Below are 21,384 nucleotides of genomic sequence, written 5' to 3' on the forward strand. Positions count from 1 at the left end.
GAACAGCTTGGCTAACAAAAATAACCATAAAAATCATATTAGTCCATTTATAGACCATGTCCAGCCAAGGACTTAGAATTAGGCGGGCCCCATTTCTAGAGGATCTTTTCCATTAACACCGAGGACTATATCGACTCTAATCAACCATTATAAAATTATGCATTGTTTATTCTTCTTTCAAAGCAGCAAAAGCTGCTGTATTGATGTTATTGGGTGGAAGAGTAATTTAGATAAGCCCTCGGGTTTACGTAGCATACAAGAAGGCTTTATGGGATCTAATCTTTGCTAAACCTGTTATGTTCTTCGGTTCAGCAGAGCTTCCTAATTGTAGCTATTAGTTCCTCCTTTTTTGCGGTCTGCTCTGTCAATAGACTATTGAGTGTTCGGTAAATTAAGGCCAACCAGCAGCCAACACATGGAGACAGCCGTTCAATCATAGCTTGGCTGCCCTTATTCACGATTAGAATCTATGGCATTGCTCTTAAGCCCAGGGACAGGATTTAACAGGATGCACACTTGTGTCATTCTCAAATTTCCATACTGTACAATCAGGTATGTGGGATTTTTTTGTCCTAGGCGACAGGTGTGTTCTTGGAACAAAGTTCAACCCCCACGTCTGGCTTATGTGAGGCAGCAGCTGCAAGCTTAATTCCGGTGACACATGGTCTGTAAGGGAGGAAAAATAAACTACTTGTTCAAAGTACTAACTGGGCAGATGGGCCATAGCTGCCCGTGCCCCTCCGAGCCAGGCCCTAAATTTTCATGACAAGTGTTTCTCTTCTCCATTTCTGCCTTTCTCTCCTTCTCTGCCTCCCTTCCTCCCTCCATCCCTCCCTCTTCCTTTCCTCTCTTTCTCTTTCCTTCTCTTCCTGCCTCCCTTCCTCACTCCCTTCTCTCCCTTCCCTTTTCCCCCTTGCATTTAAACGTCAAATTCTTTAGACCCAAAGTATTCATTATTGAGAACAATCCTTGTTCAGAGTCATGTGGTCTGGTGAATAGGAAGGGAAAACTTAAGTCACACTTTACAACTCTTCTAGTTCTAAAAAGAACTTAAAGAAGACTGTTCTATAAATCCTCCATTAAAAACCATCCAAGTGCTTATTTATAAGCCTCTGTTTGCTCATTCCATGCTGCTCTCTAGAATTTTGTGAGGTATTATTACTGCGCGTTCTGATGTACTATGTACCCCAGCACACACCACGGTGAACTAAAGGTAATTACTGGGAAAGTTCAAGAGAGAAATCTTGCAAAGCATCTTTTTTAAAAAAAATCTTGGGAATAATTAATATCCTTTTGTGTATGCTAGTGTTTCAGTATATTTACCTAAGAAATTCAAACATTATCTTAGTGTGTCAGAAGAAAGCATCTGCTTCTTTTTTTAAATTTTGTTTTGTTTTTGAGATAGGGTCTTTCTAGGAAGTCCAGAGACAGGGCCTTTCTAACCAGGGGACCCTGAACTCATCTTCTCCCTGAGTGCTGAGACTACAGGCATGCACACCACTCTAAATGCCATAGGCAGTTTCTTGTAAGCAAAAACACAGAGCCCAATGACAGAGCCCCGGGGTACATTTGAAGTGAACATGTCTTAGTACCTAGACTTCCCTGTCTTTAAATACAATAAACTTTCTCTTTCACTGATGGGCATTTAAAAAGAAATACAGAATACAAATGGAGCTGATAAGAAGGACTTTTATTTTTCTGAGCGGTGGCAAACAAATAGATTGAAGTGTGACGAGAAGATCATCTATTTAATTTCAACTTTGGAGCCTTTGGTGTCACTGCACATAGCATCTAACTGGGGGAGGAGGAACTATAAAGTCCCTTTGCATTTTGCTTTCTTATACCCCAAACCACAATGTATTCAAGAATCAACTTTTCTGTGACTATGTACTTACAATAGCTTTGCCAGGCCTGTTCCAGTGAAGGGAAATCTCTAGGCAGATGGTTTTAGAATTCAATCCTCAGAGGCAAACAAAAGCCAGTGAAAAAAGAACCTGGGGACAAATTTCTTCTGAGGATTTTTAATGGACTGACTTTTTGGATTTTTCATGAAATGCACTTAGATAATGAGTCACTTTAGAGATGATGTTAACATTAAACACACACACACAAAGTTTCTCTAGCTAGAAGGCTGGTCCAGACATCTTTAGAAGTCTCTTCCAGTCCAGGGATTTTCAAATTCTGTACTTTAGCCTTTTCCTTCAGGTTGTGCTTTTAAAGAAAAACTATGGTAAAATACATTAACAAAATTTATCTTCATATCCATTTTTAAGTGTACAGTTGAGTAGTATTCACATGGTTGTATAAACACTCTCCAGAAAGCCTAAACTCTTAGCATATAACAGTAGTCTTCCTTGTTAAGGTTGTATAATATTCCACTGTATACAAATGCTGCATTTTTTTATTCATCAGCCAATGAACACTTACTTAAGGAACTTCCTTCCCTTTGACTATGATAAAACAAAATGTTGCTATGGACATGGTATAAAAATATCTCTGAATCTCTGCTTTCAATGTTTTTGGACCTCTCTCTCTCTCTCTCTCTCTCTCTCTTTCTCTGTTTCTCTTTCTCTCTCTCTCCATTGCTGGATCTTATGACCCTTCTCTTTTGTTTTTGTTCTTTGTGACAGTCCTGGGATTTGAACTTAGGGCCTGGGTGTTTGTCCCAGAGCTTTAAGTATGCTCAAGGCTAGCATTCTACCACTTGACCCACAGCTCTACTTTTGCCTAATTTTTAGTGGTTAACTAGAGAAAAGAGTCTCATAGATTTTCTTGCCCAGGCTGGCTTTGAACCAGGATCCTTAAATATCAGCCTCCTGAATTGCTAAGATTACAGGCATAAGCCACTGGCACCCAGCTTGACCCTTCTCTTGAGTTTTTGAAGTGCTGTCATATGTTTTCTGCACATCTGATGATTACATTTTATATCTTGTATCCTTCTTAACTCCCCTGGCTTCTGCTACACTGAGAACATTCCAGAATGTTTCATCCTCTGGGTCTTGGCCCTGGCTGTCTCCTCTGCCTGGTCCCCACAGTACCGCACACTCACGCTTTCTTTCCTCTCAGATCTCTGTTCAAATTCCTCCTCTCAGAACCCCTTTCTTAGGATGATACTCCTGCTCTTGCCCTTTCCATACCATAACCCTGTTTTCTTACTTTTTTGGGTCATATCTGTATACCTGAATCAGTCTAGCAGTAATTGAATGTTCTAGGATGGAAGGACACATCTCTCTTATAAGTCCCTGTAAGAAATAGCTCAAGATGTTAGTATTGCTTAGGAATAAGGACCCCAGGCTCGAAAGGAACTTGGAAAGGTCAAGTTTACTTTTGCAGAAGCGTGAGCCATCAGCCAAAAACCTGGCAAGCAAGCACACAGAGCAGCCAGGGTGCTCCCTTTATACCCCTATCTCAGCAGGCCCAGCCCCTCTGATCTGATTGGTGGAGCTCTGGAAAAGGATGTGGCTTAAATTAACAGGATGAAACTAAAATGGAGCTCATAACAGGATATTTTTGTGCTCAGGGAAAAGGATGAATGTAACTAAAATGTAATGAACAAGGACCAAGACACCTGACCAAAGCAGGAACCCTTCAGGAAAACCATTCTCTCAAGATTAACAGAAAGGAAGCAAACTACTTGGATAGGAAAGATGTTTTACTCACACCCCCAACTTCTCAGTTTCGAGAACAGTGTATATCAAGCCTCCATCCAGATGGTTAAATGAATAAATGCACAAATGAACGTTTCAGCTACCACATCCACCTGTCTAGCCAAGGCAAAAATAAATAAAGGAAGATCTCATGGTGCCTTTAGAATTGCCTGTGTCTGTGCTAGCCAGTCTGAGCTCTCCAGAGAGAGCGGGGAGGGGAGTGTACTCACATGAGTTTCCACGTCACCAGCAAGGATTCTACTGTTCTTTAAAAACTCGGCCACCATCCCATTCATCAGCTTATCAAAGGCTTCCACGGAGGGTGCCATGTCTGTGGAAGAGGAACCTCTTGTTAACTCCTGAGCGTGTGATGAAAGGCAGGGGCTATCTAGACACAGAGGAGGTGGAAGGCTAATAGCATCCAAGTCATCCCCACCCATTCATTCACATCCTCAACTTCTCTAGGTTTTTACCACTTCTCCGTGGCTCAGGGGAGCGTGGGTTTGTGGATGTGCAGTCCTCTTATGCTGGGACTTGGGCATCATTTCATCCACTCTCTCCCAAGCCCAGAATCCTATCATCACAGTGACACCGGGAGGAAATTGGGTTGGTCCAAAGTTAAACCCTAACGAAAGGCAGATCCAAAAACCACTCTTTGTTTTCTTCCACTGTGAACTCTCCAGGTGCTGCCCAGGGTCACAAATAGTCACCAAGAGGGTGCCTAGAAATGCAAAGGGGATCAGGAACTCTGGGCAAGGAGGCAAAGAAGGAGATCTTTACTCATTTCTTCCTTCCTTCCTTCCGGGAAGGAAGGGCAGTGATAGCCAGCCTAAAAAATAACTGCTGAGCCTATACAGATAGGGTTTGAGTGGCCAATTCACTGTAAAATTGGAAGTGACAGTGGTCAGTTGGTGTGATCTGTTTCCTTATCTGCTTTTTTGGAGGGGAGGAGGTAATACTGGGGGTTAAAACTTGGTTTTCTTGCTTGGCTGACATTCTACAACTTGTGTTATGCCTCCAGCTCAGCTTTTTGCTGGTCAACTGGAGATGGAGTCTTATGGACTTTTCTTCCTGGACTGCCTTAGAACCTTTATCCTTCCAGATTTTAGTCTTTCAGAAGCTAGAATTATAGGCATGAGCCACTGGCACTTGAGTTTTCTGCTCTTCAGTTAATGGGGTGGGGTGGGGACACCCCACAATGAAATCCCTGACTTCCATCTATTGAGAACATCATTTCTAAAGCAACCCATGGCAGTGAATTTAGTGAGTTGTGTTTTAATCCAACCCAAACCTAGCCTTGCCTTTCTTCTATCATAAAAATACATTCTCCATGCTCACAAAACCACAGGATAGTGCTTCATTTTCTCTTTTTTCCTAATTTCCCATTTCCATAGGCCCCAAGGTTGAAAAACAGAACAAAACAAAACAACAACACCAAAAAAAAAAACCAACCCACAGCAACTGACAGCACCTAAGGTCAAACTTCTAAGCAGACGGTTGAAGGTGAGTCATCTTTAAGTTCAAAGTATAGAATCTGACAACTTCTGCAAAACATGAAAGTACATAAAGATTCTTTCTGTGTGCATTAAATAAAACCCCCAAACCGACCTTGTTTATGGGTATATGAATTGCCCAAGAGTGTCTAAAGGGGGAGAATGTTTTAGAAGGAAACAGAGACCTCTAGCAGATAAAAGTGAATACTTTCTGGGTTCCTTTCATCACTGATTTCAGTGTGGTCTCCTTTAGGCAGCCTCTAATGATCTGTTCTTCCTTCAGACTGCATCCTCTGAACACTTACTAATCAGAGGACACTGTAGCTCTGAATAGGAATGCATAGAGACCAAGGATTTGAAATGATTCACATGGTGTGCAAATCATGGGAGATTTCCTGCACCTAGCACGGTGCTGGCCATGTGACAGGAATACAATATATTCTTCCCTTGATTGCTGGAGAAGTGGGGGGGGGAGGGGGAGAGGGCAGGGCCATATCCTAAAATTCATTGTAACACCAATCTAATAATAAGGTAGTCCATGATCCGATTATGTATTCGTAATGGATTGTGTTCTTGCTAATGTTTCTCTTACAGCAAAATTTATTTAATATAGTATATAATATAATAATATATTGATATGGTATATAATATAGTAATACACAATAGTGGTTTATATTTAAGATTAAAGGTTGTTTTTGTCCTTTTTTGCTAGTAAATACAAAGAAACTACTAATGATTAAAGAAATATGTAAGTACAAAACTAAGCCTCAAAATAATCAAGTGTTCGGATTATAGGTGTGTGCTACCCAGTGGTGTACTTAAGGATTCTACTTAAAGATTCATTGAAAATGGAATTTTTAAAAACCACCAAAACTTACTAACCAAACAGAAATTTAAAAATGGTGTTAAAGATTAAATTAAAAAAATCTTAAGGGTGGAGATATCATTCCTACATTTTTACTAATTATTCAATCTCCTAATTATTTCATTTTACATAGGCTAATAATGCCAGGTAAGTTCTTTTAGAAGACCTATGCTTTAATAATTGGTTTGGAGTAATTTTCTCTATTAGAAAATATTTGTCTAAACACTAATTTAATTATGTGCTCTTTAGTCTTACTTAGTCAATAGATTCTTTTGGATTTTTATTTTGTAATAAGGAAAATACAAAGTTCAGGTTACTACTTATTTGAATTTATGAGGTTCAAATTACTGATATTTTTGCATTTTTTATTCAAAAATATTATACAGTCTCCCAGGAAGCTGATTTTTACTTTGGTTAGTATATTTCCAAGGTCTTCTGTTTACATTTTTTTTGGTCCTGCGGTTCCCTCCTTTTCTTTCCTTTTTTTTTAAAAAAATTCTTTATTGTGATTAAGTGGTTACATAATTTCTGAAATTTCACAGCATTATGGGATAGTGATGCTTAGTTAAAGTCACAAACACATTCTAACTTTCATGGGGCAAATTGTCTATCATGGTCTATAACATTTATGAGTTCTATGAGCTTTGCAATGCAGTTTTTTCTTTCACATTGGGTGATATGTACATTTCTTTTGTTTTGCATAGCGTCAGCTGTTTCCTCTTTCCCACTCGTTCACTCCCTCCCATTGCTGCCATCGAGTTGCTTAGTTCATTTTGATCAATGTCCAGTGCAGCTGATGAGTCCTGCTGTTATGTTTTTCCCTGATTCCTTCTAGTTCTGTGTCATCCTCCTGGTTTCCCTCCGGTGTGCACATATATACCATATATGTGATCAGCAGCATGGGGATATTTATTTAGTAGTGATTCGACCAGATGAGTGGAAGTCCTTTGTTTCTTAAGTCTTGTTAATTTTGTCGTATCACCTTACATTTTGGATTTAACATCCACCTATCAGGGAGACCATGTGACATTTGTCTCTTTGCTCTTGGCTTACCTCCCTCAACATGATTTCTTCTAGCTCCATCCATTTCCCTGTAAATGCCATTATTTTGTCCTTTCTAATGGCTGCATAATATTCCATTGTGTATAGATACCACAATTTTTGGATCCATTCATCTGTGGTGGGACATCTGGGTTGTTTCCATATCCTGGCTATTGTGAACAGTGCTGCAATAACATGGAGGTGCATGTGTCCTTGTATACTGGTTCCTGTTGTTCAGGATAGATGCCTAGAAGTGGTATGACTGGGTCATAAGGGAGGTCAACATTTAGCTTTCTGAGGACCCTCCAGACTGCTTTCCAAAGTGGTTGTGTAAGTGTACATTCCCACCAGCACTGTAATAGGGTTCCTCTTTCTCCACATCCTCTCCAGCATTTGTCATTGGCTGACTTTAGGATGTGGGACATTCTGACTGGGGTAAGGTGGGATCTCAGGGTTGTCTTTATTTGCATTTCCTTCACAACCAGGGATGGTGAACATTTCCTCATGTGTTTCTTTGCTATTTTTCTCTCTTCTTCTGAGAAGTCTCTCTTGCCAATTTAGTAATTTAGTTCCCTTGCCAATTTAGTAATTGGTTTGTTAGGTTTGGGAGGGCTTAGTTTCTTGAGTTCCCTGTATATACTGAATATTAACTCCTTGTCTGATATATTGCTGATAAATATTTTTTCCCAGTTAGTTGGTTGTCTTTCTAGCTTGGCTGCTATAGCTTTAGCTGTGCAGAAAAATTTTATTTTAAGGAAGTCCCATTTGTCAAGTCTCTCTCCAATTTGTTGTGACCCTGGAACTCTGTTCAGGAAGTTCCTGCCTGTGCCTATAAGTTCAAGTGTCTCTCCTACTCTGTCCTGCAGTAGTTTCAGAGATGCAGGTTTAATGTTAAGGTCTTTAATCCATTTTGAGTTGATGTTGTTAGTGCATGGTGATAGGCTGGGGTCCACTTTTAGTTTTCTGCATGTGGCTTCCCAGTTTTCCCAGCACCAGTAGTTGAAAAGGCTGTGTTTCTTCCACTGTATTTCTTTGGCTCCTTTGTCAAATATCAGCTGACTGTAGGCATGTGGTTTTATTTCTGGATCTTCTATTCCATTGGTTTTCAGATCTGTTTTTGTGCCAGTACCAAGCTGTCTTTGTTATTATGGCTCTATAGTAGAGTTTGAAGTCCGGCATCGAGATCCCTCCCATGTTGTCTTTTTGCCTAGAATTGTTTTGGCTATTCTAGGTCTGTTGTTGTTCCATATGAATTTTTGGACTGTTTTCTGTATTTCAGAAATGTACATCATTGGGATTTTAATAGGAATTGCATTGAATTTGTATATTAATTTTGGCAGGATTGCCATTTTCACTGTATTGTCTGCCTATCCACTTTGAGAAGTATCTGTAATACCTAATACCAGTGGTACCATAACAGAGTTGCTAAAGAGAATAAAGCTTAGAAGTCTCATATACCAAAAAAATCTAACAAAAAAGGCAGTGATATCACAGATATATCTCAGTTGACGTGGAAAAACTCACAGGACATTAGCAGCCTGGGCTCCCTTTCAATCCATTCAAAGCATTTTCCTCTGGGTGCTGGTGGCTCATGCTTGTAATCCTAGCTACTCAAGAGGCTGAGATCTGAGGATTGTGGCCCAAAGCCAGCCTGGGCAGACAAGTCTGTGAGACTCATTGTTAATAAACCAACAAAAAGCCAGAAGTGGAGGTGTAGCTCAAGTGGTAGAGCTTCAGCTGTGAATGGAAAAGCCCCACAAGAGCTCAAGGGCCTGAGTTCAAGATTCAGTACTCACACACACACACACACACACACACACACACACACACACACACACACACACACACACACACATTTTCATGTTTATTATGGCCAATGGAAATGACCCAATTAGCAAGTTCATGCTCAGATGCAGTCATTTGTCCCATAGTAAGTAGCACAAAGGATAGATAATACCAAATAAAACAGAGCTTCTAGACCCACCAAGTGGCTCTTTCCTAGAGAATGAGACAGTGAAGCCCTCTCCTCCCCAGGCTTTCTCAGCTTTCCCAAAGCCCAATTGTATTTAAAGCAGGTTAGATAAGGAGGAGAGACACTTGGGATAAGAACAAAACTGCCATATTAAATACACATTGACCTATAGAATTTGAATTTCAGCTAACCATAAATAAAGGTTTAGTATAATGTGTACCATGCAGTGTAAACCATGCAGTATTTAGGACACATTAAAAAAAAAAAGAAAAGAAAAAGATTTCTCCATTTCAAATTCAAAGTTAATGGGTGTCCTGTATTTCTATTTGTTAAATTGCAACTTCACAGAAGAAAGATATAGACCAATTTTTGTGGATAACTTGGAAAGTTTCTTTTTAAAGAAAGCAGGTGTTTGCTATTTATTTATTTGTAGTACCTAGGTTTGAACTCAGAGCCTTGTGCTCTTGCTTGGCTTGTTTCCTCAGCTAGAGCTCTACCACTTAAGTCATGCCTCCAGCCTTCCTTTTTAGCTGGCAATTTTGAAGATGGAGTCCCATGGGCTTTTCTGCTTAGACTAATAACCTCTAACTATGATCCTCTTATCTCAGCCTTCTGAGTAACTAACATTACAGGTATGAGCCACCAGTATCCAAATTGCTTTATATTTTTGATACTCCCCAATTCTAATTTTTTTAGCATATAAAATTAAAAGACAGTGTTAGAAACAGGAAATGTGATATAGCTTTCTATCAGTCATCTCTGGCTTTCTTCAAGAGGTTGCACCTCCTAAATAGAATAACTTGTTCTCCTTAAAATAAAACTCTACAGTATGATAATTCCTTTCAATTTACATTGTAATTCAGAACATTCATTTCCTTTCTTTTTAAAAAAATAATTACTTAGATAATATATTTAGCCAGTGAGTGCTAGAAGAACAGTATAAACACTGAAATGGAAAAAGAATCACATTTGGCCCAAGGACTTTTGCTCTTAAAATACACAGATATTAGTAATTTTTGTGTTGAAACTTTTAACATTTATTTTTCTAATAGATGTGCAAAAATTGTATGTATTTGAGAGGGGGGAAAAAACCTTCATATTTTTTCTTCCTCTTCTTCAGGGACTGTTTTGCTTATGGTTCCCTATCAAGGAAGGAGGGAGAGAAACTGAGGAAAGCAGTCGACAGATTTCTGCAGGCCTACCTCCATTGACACCATTAACTTCTCCACAGGCTCCAGGCGGCCTGAGAGGCTCTGCAGACAGCTGCTCCAGTCGGCTGACCGCACGTTCCAGCCTCTCCATCAGTCCGTGCATGTCTGCCATCCTAGAAAGACACAGAGACAAAAGGAGGCCAAGTGAGCACCAGCAAGGGTCAGCAAACCAACACCACCACACCCAGCAGCAAGAAGGGAAACAAAAGCTACTTAGAATGACCTGGTACCAATGGCTCACGCCTGTCATTGTAGCTACTAGGGAGGCCGAGAAGGGGAGATTTGGGGTTCAAGGCCAACCTAGGCAGAAAAGTTCAAGAGACCTGTAGCTGGATACTAGCAAATGCCTGTCATCCTAAATTACCTATCTCAATGGCATCACCCATGTCATCTACCCAGAAGCCTAAAATAGGCAGATTATAGTCCAGGTGTGTACTTGAGCAAGAAGTTACATCCTATCTTGAAAACAGCCGAGCACTGGTGGTTCATGTCTATAATCTTAGCTACTCAGGAGGTTGAGATCTGAATATCATGGTTTGAAACCAGCTTAGGCAAGAAAGTCCATGAGACTCTTATCTCCAGTTAACCACCAAAAAGCTAGATGTGGTGTTGTAGCTCAAGTGGTAGGTGGCTAGCCTTGAACACAAAAGCTCAGAGACAACACATAGGTACTAAGTTCAAGCCCCAGGACAAGCACACACACACACACACACACACACACACACACACACACACACACACACACACACACACACACACACACACACACACACACACACACACACACACACACACACACACACACACACACCAAACAAAAATAAAAACAAAGAAGCACCAGTGCAGGAAAGAGCTGGAAGCATGGCTAAGTGGTAGAACACCTGTCTAGTGAGCATGAGGCCCTGAGTTCAAACCCCATAATTACCAAACAAACAAGAAAATTATTGCTCAAAATGGCTTGAACCACCTGAAAAATCACTTTTCCCCATCAGGAAACATGCATGAAATGCAGAAAGAATATAAAACTTGGAACAAAAGCAAATTGGATTGAGCTTAGTTTTACTCAATTCAGTAACTTTGAAACCAAGTAAACATGAATACTGTATCGAAGACACAAGTATTAACTCCCTCCCCATCCCTTCCAGGAGCCAGCTCAGATGCTTCAGTGTCACAGGATTCCATTTACATATGGCACTTACAACAACCCACAAACACTAACTCCAAATTTATATTGTCTACTTTTATCCTGCTAAATGGGGGAAGCACATTAACTATTTTCAACAATTCTTTCTGTTAAAGTGTACTCCCCAGGGGACTTTGAAACCAATAATAATCTTCATTTACTCAATTATAAGACACCCAGCCCAGCAAAGAACTGTGAGCTTAGAAAGCTGTACATCAATCTGCAAACAGGGAGGGGAATCACCCTGAACATTAACTGTTATGATCAGATTGTTCCTTTTTTTTTCTGTTGCTCAGCTATTTGAAAGTGATTCTGAATGGTTGGGTTGGACTTTTAAAGATATGAAACATAGGTGTTGTCCTTGTGTAAGGCTGCTGGTTGTTTTTAGGTGACATTTAGTGTTAGATGGGCTGGACTTTCAAGATAGTATCTCCAGGAACTCAAGATTCTTGCTGGTTAAGAGATTGGGGATAACCAGGTGCCGATGGCTCATGACTATAATCCTAACTACTCAGGAGGCTGAGATCTGATGACTGGTTTGAAACCAGCCAGGCAGACAAATCTGAGAGACTACTATCAATAAACCAGCAAAAGAAAGCAGGAAGTGGAGGTGTGGCTGGCGAAGAAGAGTAGCAGTCTTGGGTAAAAAAGCTACACAAGAGCATGAGGGCAAAAGTTGCAGCCCTAGTACTGACATAAAGTGGGAGAGGAGAGAGGGGGAAGAGCAAGGAAGGGGAAAGAAAGGTGAAGGGAAGGAGGGGAGGGAAGGAGAGAAGAGAAGTTGGGGGGAGGGTGGGTATCCATCTTTATACTCTGTCGATACTGTGTAGGTCAATCCCTTAAAATGATTGGTCCTAGAATTTATATTTACATTCCTTTGAAGAATGGAAGCTGATAAGACTTTTGGCCACGTTCACGAGAACCAACATTTATAAGCATCATAAACCTGGCCATTTCTGCTTTGGATTGACTTTGGCAAAATGAGTCTGTTGCTCCAAAGAAAATAAAACATGTCTTGCCTGAATCAGTGCCCATGGTGACTTTTCACTCTAAAGAACTTTCAAATTATCATCATTCTGGGCAAAAGAGGAATAGCAAGTTTGGGATTCAGACACATTGCTACCATAGTACACGGCTAAGTTTCAGTGTTCTGACATGTGTGCATATTTTATATTTCTTCAGGGAGCCAGATATTTTAGATACAATGATGGCAGACCACTGTGGTTTTTCTTTCCCCAAAGCAAGGCTAAATGCATCAGTGTATGCATCCATCTCTGTAATTTTGCATCCGCATGCCAGTCGTCAGAGATGGAGGCAGAGCACCCCGTCTATTTTGGAAAACCTTCTCTTCCAAATCTGCCAAACTATGGAGCAGGTTCTCAGCACAGCTGAAATCAGCATCTAATCCCAAGGGGATGCAAAATTAGAAGTTTCTCATCTATTCTTTTCCTCTTCACGTCAGAGCTTTTGATTCCATGGCAAGTGAAGACAGGAGAAAAAAAAAAAACAAAAAAGGAAGGAGAAATTTAATTGAATCCTTTACATAATCTTTTTGCCAGGGAACTGGGTATCATGTAGGTGGGTTGAAGGCCATTTGAGACATGATGAAAGCCCCTCAAATCTTTTAATAGTTGTCCATCTGTTCACAGTTATCTCTGTTCCCTGTTACTCAACTTGCCAAATGTTAACCACCACAGACCTAGTCTATGATAGAAAAAAAAGAGTATTTGCATTGTTAGCAGGCTGCATTAGCTCCACCCCCAGCTGAAGCCCCCTGCCACTCCAGCAGGGCGGGGGGGGGGGGGAGGGGGAAGGATGAGTTTGCACTGTGGTTTTGCACATCCAGGACTGACTTCTCTGACTGTGGCTTTATCAGTCTCCTGACAAGATCCCAAGTTACATTATCTCATAGCAAGGGCTCCATATGTTGAAAGTCAGCTGAGTGAGTCTGTAATTGCTATGGAATGTAGTTCCCAAGGGACTTGGATGTCACTGCAGGTTAAAATAATCACCAACAGGACTCAAGTCGTTCTGTAGTCTCTAAAGATATAAATACAGCTCATCAAAGGACACACACACACACACACACACACACACACACACACACACACTATATATATATATATAGAGAGAGAGAGAGAGAGAGAGAGAGACATACACACACATACACACACACACATACACACACACACACACACACACACACACACACACACACACACACACACACACACACACACACACACACTGGAAAGCGGCTGATGCCTCTGGGTTTACAACTTTAAAACAGTTTCTAAGAGAAGCTGAATAAAATAAAAGAAAGAAAGTATCATGTTAGCATTCCCAGAGTGACTGACGGGGTCTGAGATTTCTAGGCTCTCAACATATTCTTTTTTCACGTGCTCTTTTACATACTCTGTCTTTCTGTCTGTCCGTCTGCCTGTCCCCACACAGGCCCTCAGTTGCTATCCTGGCCCTCAAGAATGAGGAAACACAGATGGTAGATTCTCCAAATTTTTGCCAGGTGGTCTCTTTTGCTTTAACTTTTTACAGTGGACTTAAATTTTGACAGGAGCTGGAAATTAAGAATTAGGTTGTGACTGGCATGGGCAGCCCATGTTGATAATCCAAGATATTTAGGAACTGGGAAATGGGGAGGATTGGAATTCTAGGCCAGCTTGGGCAAAATAAGTTCCAGCTATACAGGAGGCACAGGTGTGAGACCAGCCATAGGCACAAAGCAAGAGACCTCACTGGAAAGTAAAACAAAGGTCTGAGGTGTTACTCAAGTGCAAGAATGCCTGCCTAGTAAGCATGAAGCCCTGAGATCAAATTCCAGTTAAGCATCCCCCCGCCCCTGCAAAAACAAGAAAAAGAATCAAGTTGAGAAAGCACATTGGATAGTCAAAGCAAATACAAATAGCACAGTCAGAGAAAGGAATGCGTTGGTGGAACCACAGCGCTATATGTGGGTCAGGAGCTACACTGAGGGATAAGGCATGATGGCTGGACAGTAAGTAGTCTAAGAACCAGAGGTGTGTGTGTGTGTGTGTGTGTGTGTGTGTGTGTGTGTGTGTGTGTGTGTGTGTGTGTGTGTGTGTAAGGAAAAAGAGGAAGGACCTAGCATCTCACAATTTCATCCTCCCAGAGATCTGTTTTTTCCTTCATGTAGGAATTCTTTTTTTCTTTTTTTAGTTAGTTTATATTAGTTGTTATTATAAAGGTGATCTACAGAGGGATTACAATTACCTGAGTCAGGTAACGAGTATGTTTCCTTTCATAGAGTATCTTCTGTTCTCTTGCTCTTTCCACTAGAGAGCTGTTTTAAGAATCTCTATGACATTAACCTTGATTCCTTGTATTATATTTACTTTTGAGTGTCTCTTTTGAGTTGCCTTATAATGAGAAGTATACCCATTCCTGTGTGACATTATTGTTATTTTTAAAATTTGAATTTTACCCACGTTTCCTTTTTCATGCTAGTTTATCCTTTTGGTTTTTCTTTTTAGTGTTGGTCCTGGGGCTTGAACTCAGGGCCTGAGCACTATCTCTCAGCCATTTTGCTCAAAACTAGCACTCAATCACTTGAACCGCAACTCCACTTCTGGCTTTCTGTTGGTTAACTGGAGATAAGAATCTCACAGACTTTCTGCCTGGGCTGTGCTTTGAACTTCAATCCTCAGATCACAGACTTTGGAGTGGCTAGAATTACAGATATGAACCACTGTGCTTGGCGCTAGTTTATCTTTTGAATTGACCTATAATAATGGTACATATTCAGAGGATATAATGTGATCCCTCAAGGGTGTGTAATGACAATTCTGAATGACTAGCACTTCCATTGCTTTATACATTTATGGTCTCTTTGCATTTAGAGGCTGTGTATCCTCTTCTGTGCTATCTAATTCTTGGTATCTAACTCCCACCCCCTCTGCCCCCAGTCCCCATCCAATCTCCCTCTATCTCCCCCTCATCCTTCCCTTACCAGCCCTTTAGTAGTAGCTACTCTACTTCCTTTTTTTATTTTATTTTGTTTTTGTCAGTTATGGGGCTTGAACTCAGGACCTGGGCGCTGTCCTTGGACTCTCTTGCTCAAAGCTAGCCCCAACCACTTTGTGTCACAGCTCCACTTGCCAGTTTGTTTTTGTTGGAGATCTGAGGATCATGGTTTGAAGCCAGCCTGGGCAGGAAAGTTCGTGAGACTATCTCCAGAAAACCAGAAGTGGTGGTTCAAAGTGGTAGAGTGCTAGCCTTTAGCTGAAGAGCTCAGGGACAGTGCCTAGGCCCAGAGTTCAAGCCCCAGGACCAACAAAAAAAAATTTATACACAATAATGGGGTGTCACATGGTATTTAGACATGTATCTATTATGCTTAAATCAGGTTAAACACAGTTTTTTAAAGTTACTATTTTTTCATGTTAAAAACATTGAATTTCTTTCTTTTAGCTTTTGGCACCTACCTAGCTCTAGCCTCTTTCTCCCTCCCTCCAACCCTCTCCCTCTCTTTTGGCTTTAACTCGGGACCTGGGCACTGTCCCTCATCTAAGCAAAGATCAGCTCTTAAGTTCAATCCCCCAAAATGACTCAACCATTTTCAGCTTCTTTTGGTAATCCCCTCCTTATCTCCAAACAGCACACCTTTGTGTCTTATTCTTCGTCCGTTGCTGGCATTATGCACCGACTTCCCACTCAAAGGTGAGGGTAAATTGTTTGCTTTCCAATCATCACCACCTCAGATCTGAGCTCTCCTTTCTGTTCCTTCCTTCTTCCCTATAGACTTCTAATTTATGGGATGGATATTCAAGGCTCACGTAATTAGGAGTACTCACATCTGAGTCATGAGACACACTGATGATTTGCCATTTCTCTCGCAATACCTGTTTTCCTAAAGCTATTATGTTCAGCTCCTCAATTTTCTATGTACTTAAAAATGACTCAGCTTCAAATTCTTCCTCTCATTGTGTGAATCTCGATTCAATAGAGCCCAAGGAGTTTGCAATTCTATTAGTGTTTCTTTTCAGATGTATTTTATCAGAAGATTTTTTTGTCTCCCATCTACACCATGGCTCCTGGGTCTGCTGCTCCTCTGTGACCTGGAATTTATGTCACCTTCATTCTAGGGACTTCTCTTTCTCTCCTTCCTTCCCCTGACATCCCTTTTCCTCTCCTTTTGGAGGCACTGGGATTTGAACTGAAGTCCTTGTGTTTCCAAGGCAGGTGTACTGCCACATGAGCCACTCCCTCCAAACCAGAATTTCCTTTCCTTCTTCTCCTGTTATGTCACCTGTTTTCCTGGACTCTGGAAAGAGAATCTTCTTTGGGGGAGAAAAAAGAAGTTCAGGAAAAGTCAATTTATTTGACTTGCAATCTGAAACTCCCTTTCTTATGTTCTCACACTCGATTGGAAGTTCGGCTGAATACAGAATTTCAGGCTGGAAGTTTTCCTCACAAGTGTAAAGGTACTGAGGCCACAGTCCTTTGAACTTCCTGTTTTGATGGTAAGAAGTCCAAAGCAATTCTGCTTCTTGATCCTTTTGTATTATTTATGTTTTCTTATCTGAAGAAAGTTTTGGCTTTTCCCCCCTAGCTATATAAACTAGGCTTGGTTTTGATTCTCTTACCCTAGCTCCCTGCATGCTGCAGATTACAGGCATGTACTGTTATGCCCAGCTGTGTTCCAGTGTTTGAACCTTATGATAACATGCATTGTTGTCCATCTTTTTTCTTTATAAATGATTTTCAAGAGATGTAAAAAAGACGTAGGAAAGACAAGACTAGCCTTGTTTGTCTCTGGCAGGGTCTATAAACCTATTCTTTTTAAGATATTTCATACATTTAGAAAAGGAAATAGTCAATAATGCTCTCTCATCTACTGTCTTTACTAAGAAGGTGTCTTGGAATCAAGAAAATAATTTCCTGGGAGAAAATATGGTTATTTTTGTTTTAGAATTGACTTCATTGCTCTTTTTGTTGTTGGTGGTGGTTGTAGGGCTTGAACTTGGGGCCTGGGTGTTGTCCCTAAGCTTTTTCCGCTCAAGGCTAACACTCTGCCACTTTGAGCCACAGCTTCACTTGCAGTTTTCTGATGCTTAATTGGAGACAAGAGTTTCATAGACTTTCCTGTTTAAGCTAGCTTGCACTGTCATCCTCAGATCACAGCCCCCTGTACTCAGTGTGAGCCACTAGTGCCTGGCTCATTGCTTGCTTTGAAAAATCCATTCACTAAGTACAGATAGTTAGTGCCCAATAGCAGTGTCCAATGTCCAGGGTTATGCCCACAACAGAAGGTCTAGATGTAAAGCACTAAAGGAGACATCATTTCTATCTTTTTCACAACCATTCTCCCCGCCCCACCCTGCAAAAAAAGGACACTTTTTAAGGTCCTAGAGATTAGACTCATCTTAATCTGGTGTAGTACAGAGAGGCCATGGCTTTTCAATCACCTACACCTGGATTTGTACCTAGCTCTTATTAAGTGGGGGGGGGGGGGATTGTTGGATAAAGGTTGAATTTTGTTTTGCTCTGCGATGTTACTATCTATATACAGCCTTTTGGTGAAGTATAAAAGACAACTCAAGTGTACAACACAGTCATAGTAGATAGGTAGGCTAGTGGTAGCAATAGTTACAGTATTTGAGATGGTAAGTACACATCAAGAAAGTCTGGTCACTGGAAAAGACTCATTGTTTTAAAGTGTTTTTCTCCTGTCCATTTACTTATCTTGTCAACATTTCCTTTTTTTTTTCCTAAAAAATATTTTAATGAAGCCAGGTGCCTGTGGCTCATGCCTGTAATACTAGCTACTCAGGAGGCTGAGATCTGAGGATCAGGGTTCAAAGCCAGCCAGGGCAGGAAACTTTGTGAGACTCTTATCTCCAACAAACCACTAGAAAACCGGAAGTGGCGCTGTGGCTCAAGTGGTAGGAGCACTTGCCTTGAGCTGAAGAGCACAAGGACAATGCCCAAGCCCAGAGTTCAAGCCCCATGACTGAAAATAAATAAATAAATAAATAATTTAATGAAAAAGTTATCTTTCTGTAAACATTTCATTATACTACAAATAAGACATTTAAATCTATTACAGACTTATGTCTTAAAAATCAGAAAACAATTAAGCTTTAAAATTGTGGACAGACTAACAAACCTTACATCACTTCCGCACATTAGCATGCTTATGCGCTACCTTTGTGACACCAACCTGAAAGTTGAGAAGTATTTCATACTGAGACATACTGAAAACCTTGAATTCAAGCTTATTTCTATTCAATCCTCTGACAAATAGATTTTTGCCATAGTTATTTTTAGGACATGAAAAATATGTAAATTTACCTTAAAAATGCAGTATTGGAAGCAATAACCTATAAGTTTAACGAAGTTTGAAATTTCCCCTGACCATTTCCTATAACATCTTTTCTTGCCAACATTTCTAACCACAAGTTCCTAAGTCTTTATTACTATAAAATGAATGTTTTACTATGTAATTCTCTTTTAAAAATCAACTATTGTCCTCGTAAACATTTTTACAATGACTCCTATGTTTTGTTTTGTTTTGTTTTGAGCAAGGCAAGCACTCTATCACTTGTGCCACAGCCCCACCTCTTTTTAGTGGTTAGTTGGAGATAAAGAGTCTCACAGACTTTCCTGCCCAACCTGGCTTTGAACTACAACTCTCAGATCTCAGCCTCCTGAGTAGCTAGGATTGTAGTCAGGAGCTACCAGCACCCAGCTGACTCCTTTTTTTTTTTTTTAAATGGTATCCAGAAAGGATATAAGCAAAATCTCAGTTGGACTATTTTTAGAAAAGCACCTTCTTTATCCCTCCCCCCAAAGAAGTTCCTGCTCAGTAGGGAAGGATATGGTAAGCAGTCACCTAGCTCAGTCTGGTCAATTATAAAAAACAGTTCTTAGAGCTAAATTGAATATTTGACATCCCCAGGCCACTGATCAAAATGGCAATAAACCAGAATAACAGCCTAGTTGTCTGGATTACATTCTCAGCATCTGTAAGGCTCATTGTCCAATTAAAACACATCCTGTGCCTTCCTTTCTGCTAGCAAATGTAGGCTTTACTTCCAAAGGAGCTGACTTACAAGCTTTCCAGGATCTAGGGTCATATCTCCTTCTTCCAAGCATCCCCCCACTGAGGCCAGCACACTTCCATATACCTAGAGAATTCTATAAATACTTTTTGATTGACTAATTAATTGGCTTCCACTCACTGCCTTTTCCTTGTCTGCCTACTTTCTGGCACAATCCCAGGTCAGGCTACCAGCCAGATTTTTTTTTTTGTAAATAGGAGAATTTTCAAAGTGGAAGCTAGGTTAGTTTTTCCCACTCAGAACCGCAATGGCCTCCTCCCATGATTACAAGAGCATCCTTGCTTCCTTTAACGTGAATGCTCCCTTTTTTCCCATTAGGATTTCACATGAAAACAACAATTATAAATACAATTATAAATCCTTCACAGTAAGTTCATAAAACAACTATGGGAGCATGCCACTTTGATAACATTGGCAAGACTGAGGTGGTTCAGATTTCCTGATTGCTGCTTTCCTGTTGTCTTCACTAGGTCAAGGATGAAGAAATGATACCCTGATACCCAGGGATTCTGAAAATCATCTGCCTGTGAACAAATAGGAAGTAGATGATGTGAAGTGGCAGGAATGTGAAGACTTCCAAATCTTTCCTCATGGTGAGGACAGGCAACTAGTTTATAAGAAAGCTCTCTGGGGGTGGGGGTGGGGAACTAAGTTCTCTAAAAGGGCACCAAAAATATTCCAAAACAATTTCTTCAGCTACTATCAAACTGGACTGTCTTATTAAATTCTCTTTGCTGTGAGTTTGTTAATGACTTTCTTTCTTTCTTTTCCCAGGAAATGACCAATCACTGAGAGAGGGTGTGTGTGAGTCACTATTTCTAATTAGGATAATGTATGTATGGCAGAATTTGGCCACCATTGTATTTATTCATCTGTCCACTGGCCAGCCCATTCAATGTTTGTTTCTTCTGACCATTCAGGCACATCTTGCCACTGTCCACTAGGCACATTTGGGAGGCTGGGGCTGAGTGAAATACATTTCCTGTTCAGCTGGAGCAGGAGGGGATGCCAGCAGCCGAGGCTCAGCCAAGCAGGGAGTTCTTTCACCAAGAGACAGATTCATGTTGCCAAGGAGCCCGCCTCCACACTTCTCACTCACTCTCCTAGAAGGCTTACAGAGAGCCAGCTTCTTACCAAGTTGCAAACACAAGCCACTGCTAGAGTTTGGATCTGGAATTTACCCTACAAAGCCTGGTGTTGAAGGCTTGACCCCAGCCCATGGTAGGACCTAGCAGAAAGAATCTGGGTCATTGTGGGCATGTCCTTGAATGGATACCTGGACCTCAGCCCCTTCCTGTCTCTTTGCTTTCCTGCCACCATGAGGAGAACAGATCTCCTGTGTCATTTGACCTGTTCAGATATTCTGTATCACAGTCCTGAGCCCAAAGCTGCAGGGTCAAGTGACCATGTCCTGGTCATGGACCTCTGAAGCAAAAGAAACCTTTCTTCTTTGTAAGTGGTTTATCTCAAGTATTTTAAGACGGTAGCACAAAACTTAGGGTGGTGTAGCTAAATGAGGACGGAGCCACAAAATGACAGACTCTAATAGAATCAGGTTAAATCGTGATCCTATTCCTCCGTCATGCAAGTGGGACCTTTCCTAGTTATATGTGGGGCAGGGGTCATTCACCAAAAATGAGCTGTCTCTACCCACTTCAACTGCCCTTTCTAAGTACTATGCTGTTGGCGAAGGTCTTTTGATTTCTGTGTCATCACTCTTTACACTTGCTCTTGCATGGACTGGGTACAGACAGTTAAAAAAAAGAAGAAGAAGAAGAAGAAGAAGAACCATAGAGACCCTGCTAGCCAGGATACTACAGAATGTGGGTCTTTTGTCTCTTTATCGGGTAAATATACTGCTCTCCTGTATCCA

The 21,384-nt window shown here is 40.8% G+C and overlaps 1 protein-coding gene across 1 annotated transcript in view; it reads right to left on the reverse strand.

The window, feature by feature from the left end:
- Nucleotides 1–21,384, reverse strand: part of Cap2 (cyclase associated actin cytoskeleton regulatory protein 2) — a 123,830-nt gene that overhangs the window by 93,458 nt on the left and 8,988 nt on the right. The window contains exons 2-3 of the mRNA XM_070024512.1: nucleotides 10,221–10,342; nucleotides 3,878–3,978 (exon numbers count right to left, since the gene is read on the reverse strand). Coding sequence (XP_069880613.1) covers nucleotides 3,878–3,978; nucleotides 10,221–10,341 — 222 coding nt within the window. The 5' untranslated portion in view covers nucleotide 10,342. The remainder of the gene's footprint in view (nucleotides 1–3,877; nucleotides 3,979–10,220; nucleotides 10,343–21,384) is intronic.

This window comes from Dipodomys merriami, unplaced genomic scaffold (genome assembly GCF_024711535.1).
Source record: "Dipodomys merriami isolate MVZ:Mamm:240054 unplaced genomic scaffold, mDipMer1.0.p SCAF_16, whole genome shotgun sequence".
Lineage (NCBI taxonomy): Eukaryota > Metazoa > Chordata > Mammalia > Rodentia > Heteromyidae > Dipodomys > Dipodomys merriami.